General features: G+C 33.7%; 1 protein-coding gene across 1 annotated transcript in view; it reads left to right on the top strand.

Annotated features, from left to right (window-relative positions):
- The window catches only part of LOC102586009 (probable leucine-rich repeat receptor-like protein kinase At1g35710), a 6,827-nt gene extending 2,280 nt beyond the window's left edge, over positions 1-4,547 (top strand). The window contains exon 3 of the mRNA XM_015306310.1: positions 4,418-4,547. Within this exon, the coding sequence (XP_015161796.1) occupies positions 4,418-4,547 (130 nt within the window). The remainder of the gene's footprint in view (positions 1-4,417) is intronic.
- The last annotated feature ends 1,512 nt before the right edge of the window (positions 4,548-6,059 follow it).

The raw sequence follows: 6,059 nt of genomic DNA, 5'->3' as shown, positions 1-6,059 counted from the left end.
TAAAATCCCATACTTTTGGAAAGAGAAGATCAGTATCAGGTTGGTGTTTCCTCTTGTTGCACATGCCGACGTTCTCGTAACTTGCAAGAACTTTATCTATAGTCGGGGTCAACTCTACTTCCCCAAATCGAAATACCATGTTGTCGTTATCCCAAAACTTCATCATTGTTCCAATCAAGTCGGGGTAAGCTACCATTTCCATCAGTGACGGGAGATGGCCTATGTGTTTTTGAACTTTTTTCTTATCTTCCTTGTTCATGAATTTCCACCAAACTTGAAGGTAAGGATCAGGTATAGTCACCATTCGGGTTCGCAACGGCTCAAATGTCGAATTCATCCTACAAGAAAAACAAACAAATGTAAGTTAACCCCCACCCCTACTTGATAATTGATTTGTTTAAAAATGACATATACATCCTTCAATTAAAACACATCAGTATAATTGTCTTTTTATTGGCAAATGGGCTAAATAGACACAAGGTGGGCTTCTAATGGGCCCAGTACGCCTTGGGTGTTGGGTCGACCTAGTTCAAAATGCGCTAAAAATTGGGATTTGATTTCGCTCTACGCTAGTTGACTAAGAGTAGCTTTGAAAGATCGGGAACTCAAGTGGACAACTTAGGCTGGAATTCACGACAACCATTGGACGCAAGATGTACCAACAAATTGCCGATCCTTCCGAAAAAAGGTTGAGTATAAAAAGTTCGGCTGCAATTATGCAGAAACCGTCCTTAATATACTATACATATAATAGGAAGATGCCATAAATGCAATGACAGTTATAAAAAAAAAAATTAAACACGTTTAGCGCAAATAAACGATTCAACAGTTAATAACAATCAATCAAATAAGTCAAATCTTATGGTTAGAACTTAATTAAGTCCCAGTGGAGTCGCCATTTCTGTTTTACTCGAAAATATAAATAAAAGAAAAAATAACTTAGTTTTCGAAAATCGATCAAACTTATGATTTAAGAGAAATCAAATTTCCAAAAGGACAGAGTCGCCACTTAATTTTATTTTTTAAAAGTAAAAATCAAGAAAAAAACTTAAGGTTTTCAAAAGATTTGAACAGATAAAATCAATTGAAAATAAAAGGGTTCGAAGTTCAATGTACATTTCGAGAAGGTGTTAGGCCATCGAAATGCCCGTTAATTTGCGGTTGACCGGTGATTTGACTAAAAATTATTTTTACTAATTTTAAAATTTTAGCCAAGTAAAAAAGAAAAAAAAAACTCATAACGACTTTGACTAATTTTGAAATTTTAACTAAGTAAAAGAACTCATTTATTTTAACTAAATTTTGAAATTTTTAACTAAGTAAAAGAACTCATTTATTTTAACTTATTTTTTAAATTTTAACTAAGTAAATGAACTCATTTATTTATCTTTTATTCTTTATTTACTTATTACTATTATTATTTCCATCATTTTATTTTTTATTATTGTCATTTAATTATCTTAAGGGGAAATGAACCAAATGGAGAATTTTTCTAAAAAGAAATAACCTAAGTGTTGACAATACCAAAATTAAAATAAAAACTAGGTAATAAGAATATGTATGAAATAATGTTTATGTTTTTTTTTTTTTTTTTGTTGAATATAAAAGCGAAATGGCTGTCTTTGGGAATTAATTAAATTCAACCATAAAAATAAAAAAAACGTTAGTTGATCATCAAATAGATAATCAAATAACTTAAGAGGAATATATTGAATTTGGGCTTTTGCCCAAATTTTCAAATCTGCAAAAAAAATGAAGTAATAATTATTGGGCTTTGGCCCTTTTTCCATCTTTCTTGATCATGATATACACAAAGTGTATATTTGAAATATACGCCATGTATATCGCTAATTCTCAAACTCCCGGACCTGTAATTTTATTTGAACTTCGTATTTCTGCACTTTTCACCTGTGTTTTCACGTTTTGGACCTGTATTCTATATATTCCGACTATATACAATAGGTATATCAACCTGTTTTTGACTCTTTCGGAGCTTGAAAATTTAATTTTCAGCATACTTATCATCTTCAACCTGTATTTTAGTTTCTTGATGGCTGACTCGATGAACAAGAATATTGGGCCATAAAGGCCCAATAGGAAAATGCGAGGAAAAGAGATGTAATCCATGAGGATTTGGACGAGTTTTCACATGCGAGAAAAAAAGATAAGATTAGAATGAAATACTTGGCAGCATACAACATTTAAGTAGAGATAAAACATGTAATTGAATTGTAATGTTAAATAAAAGTATGAAGTAACAGATTAGAGAAAGTGATGACACGATGGGCTATAAGCAACAAATAGATAATAAAAATTGGTCAACGCACACTACATGCTTCTAAAAAAATATTATTATTATTATTATTATTTTATTTATTTTTTAAAAAGGGAGGCTAAGCTAACAGGGGGAACACATGATGGTCAACGCACACTACAAAGGCTAAAACAAGATACTAAGAGCTAAGAAAAAATCTCAAGATAGATTGACATACTTTATCGAAGCTAAAATACAACTCCCAAATCAGATTTGCAATACTTGATCATGAAGATAACATGTAAGCAGTGACAGACGACACGATAAATAACAAAAGATAAACTAAGAAAAACAAAGCAAATTCTACACTTAAGGTAACAGAAGCAACAAAGATGCCAACAACCTACCAAAACAAACAAAACACTAAATCTTTTCAGCCATACTTTAATAGAACAATAGTCAAGATTTCAACAAGAGTAGAGAATTTAACTAAAACAATCAACCATTCTACATGAAAAGCTAAAATATGACTTAGGAACATATAAATAGATAGCCTAAAATGGCCAAAGCAAGTAGAACAGAACTAAGGAAAGAAATAACCTCTTTTTGGGCAACAAACGGGGACCGAGCGAGCTGAATGGAGCTTTCCACGACCACAACGAGATTCCAATAACTCAGGCAAACTTCGACGAGGCGAGAAAGGAGAAATGGAATTAAAAGAAAACTCCAATCCTTTTGAAGCTGAATGTTTCGGTTCAAATACCGACTCTCTGTTTGCAAACATGAAATTTCTTTATCTTTTTTTTTATGCTATGATTCTCTCTATCCTTCTACCAGTGAAGTACCACACCCCTTGATATGAGCGGAGGAGGGGGTATTTAGAGAAGGAAATATCAGGTTTTTCAAAATGGGGGGAACGGATGACCAACGGGTAGACCAAGGCCCAATTCCAAAATTCAAAATTTTTCACTGTTGTGTCGTAATTTGTTTGTATTCAGAAAATCACTTTTTGAAATGTTCTAAGTATAAAACAATTTGAGCAATACTTAGAAAGAGTCGCCACTTAATTTTTTAAAGAAATTAAGAAAAAACTTATAATTTCCAAAGATTTAAACAGAAAAAAAAATCATTTGAAAATACCAAAGAAGGTTCGGGGTTCAATTTACACTTCGAGAAGGGTTTAGGCATTCGAAGTGTCCGCTATCATGCGGTTGACCTGCGACTTGACTAAAATATATTTGACTATTTTTTAGAAAAAATAAAATAAAATAATTTAACATAAAAAATAATAACTTATACCATATTTGATTAAGAAAATAATTAAATAAATGACACATTTTATTATTTTATTTTTTAGAGAAAGAGATCCAAAATAGAACATTTGACTCGAAATACAAGTTATTAAAATTTTAATAAAACTAGATTAATTAGAATTTATTTAATTCATTTTTTAAACCAATTTAATAAATTAAGGCATAAAAATCATTTTTTAATTAATTGACTACCCTTTTTTGAGAAAATGACTAAGTAAGTAGTTATAATAATAATTTACATTATTAGATTAACTTTGAAAAAATATAGTTAAATAAAGAATAATTTTTAATTTTTTTGGAAAATTGGGTCTCAATTGAAACAACTTGGTCAATTAGGATTTTAACAAAAACTAGATTAATTAAAAATTTATTTATGTCATATTTTAGAAATAATAATTCGAACCAACTTGGTAGACAAACCAAGACATTATTTTAATCTAATTAAAGATGAGTGAAAGTTCTTGACTAAAATATTTGAATGAGCATAGGAGTTGATAAAATGAATTATTTTTAAAGAAAACTAACACAAAGAATATGGTTTATCTTTTGGGGAATTTAATTAAATTAAGTCGCAATTTAAAAGAAAACAAATAAATAAATAATCACACAATTAAATAAGTTAGAAATTGAATTTGGGCCTCTTTTTTGGGCCAAATTCGCTGCACTTTCTGGGGATTTTACTCAATCCCGTTTTTGTATATATTGTTTGTATATTAGTGTATATGAGCATATATATTAGCTCTTTTCATGTATCTCTTGCTTCCGAATGTCTATATGTCGCTTCAGCCCTGTATTTTCACACTTTTGAACCTGTATATGAATGTATATCGATGTATATCAATGTATACAGGCTGTATCTCCGCCTGTTTCAGCTTTCTGAGACTTTTGTGTCTTCGTACTGTTTTGTGGAAGCTTCTGAAACTCGAACAAAGATGAAGGCCGACTCAAAAAAAAGGAGTGAAGGAGAGAGTCCCGATTGACCGAGAGATATGACCGAGCCCTTTTGGCGCCTACGTATCCCGTTGAGGCAGGAATCAGGTCGAACGTAGTTCCCCCTCTCGAGGATTAACAAAAATAAGAAAATTACAAAGAAAGCAACCGAGGCCGACATAGGCCGCCTACGTATCTCATTCTTGAGAATTTAGGTCGAACGTAGTTCAAATACAAAGAAGTATTTAAAGGGGAGACTTGAGAATTCAGGTCGAACGTAGTTCAAATACAAAGAAGTATTTAAAGGGGAGACAGGGGTGACCGAGGCCGACATAGGTCGCCTACGTATCTCATTCTTGAGAATTCAGGTTAGACGTAGTTCATTACAAGAGGGATAAAATTCTAAACAAAGCAATTACAAGCAAATAGAACGATTACAAGGGAATGACAAGAAAATACAAACTGAAACTTCACACATAGTATCTCTTGACAGCATCTGAGTTGATTGGTTTCGGCCATTCGGTGCCATCCATCTCCGATAGGACCAAGGCACTTCCAGATAACACTTTGCGAACCATGTAGGGTCCTTGCCAATTCGGTGCAAATTTCCCTTTGTACTCCTCCTGATGAGGGAAAATGCGTTTAAGGACTAACTGACCAATTTCGAATGTTCTGGATCTTACTTTCTTGTGGAAAGCATGGATCATCCTCTGTCGATAAAGTTGACCATGACAAACCGCAACCATTCTCTTCTCATTGATCAAGGTTAACTGGTCGATCCGCTTGCGAAGCCATTCAGCATCACTCAATTCTGCTTCTTGGATGATTCTCAATGAAGGTATTTTGACTTCTGCAGGTATAACTGCTTCTGTTCCATAAACTAGCAAATATGGAGTAGCTCCAACTGATGTTTTGACAGTCGTTCGATAACCCAACAAAGCATATGGCAACATCTCATGCCAACCTCTGCGATTGTTAATCATCTTCCTCAAAATCTTCTTTATGTTCTTGTTGGCAGCTTCTACGGCTCCATTCATTTGAGGACGATAGGCGGTTGAGTTCTGGTGAGTAATCTTGAATTGTTCACATATCTCTCTCATCAGGTGACTGTTGAGATTCGCTCCGTTATCAGTAATAATGGATTCTGGCACTCCAAACCTACATATCAAATTGTTGCGAACAAAATCAGCTACAACCTTCTTGGTCACCGACTTATACGAATCTGCTTCCACCCACTTGGTGAAGTAGTCGATAGCAACCAAAATGAATCTGTGTCCGTTAGAGGCGGCTGGCTCTATCGGACCAATGACATCCATGCCCTAAGCTACAAATGGCCAAGGTGAACTCATAGCATTAAGTTCGTGAGGTGGCACTCGAATCAAATCTCCATGCACTTGGCATTTATGACATTTCTGCACAAACTTGCAAAAATCATGTTCTATAGTCATCCAAAAATAACCGGCTTGAAGGACCTTCCTCGCCAAAGTAAGCCCATTCATGTGAGTACCACAAACTCCGGCATGTACTTGTTCCAGAAGCTTTGCAGCTTCACTAGCATCAAC

Source organism: Solanum tuberosum, unplaced genomic scaffold (genome assembly GCF_000226075.1).
Source record: "Solanum tuberosum cultivar DM 1-3 516 R44 unplaced genomic scaffold, SolTub_3.0 scf00027, whole genome shotgun sequence".
Taxonomy (NCBI): Eukaryota; Viridiplantae; Streptophyta; class Magnoliopsida; order Solanales; family Solanaceae; genus Solanum; species Solanum tuberosum.
The sequence above is the reverse complement of the archived record's forward strand: the minus strand, read 5'-3'. Positions and strand labels throughout refer to the sequence as shown.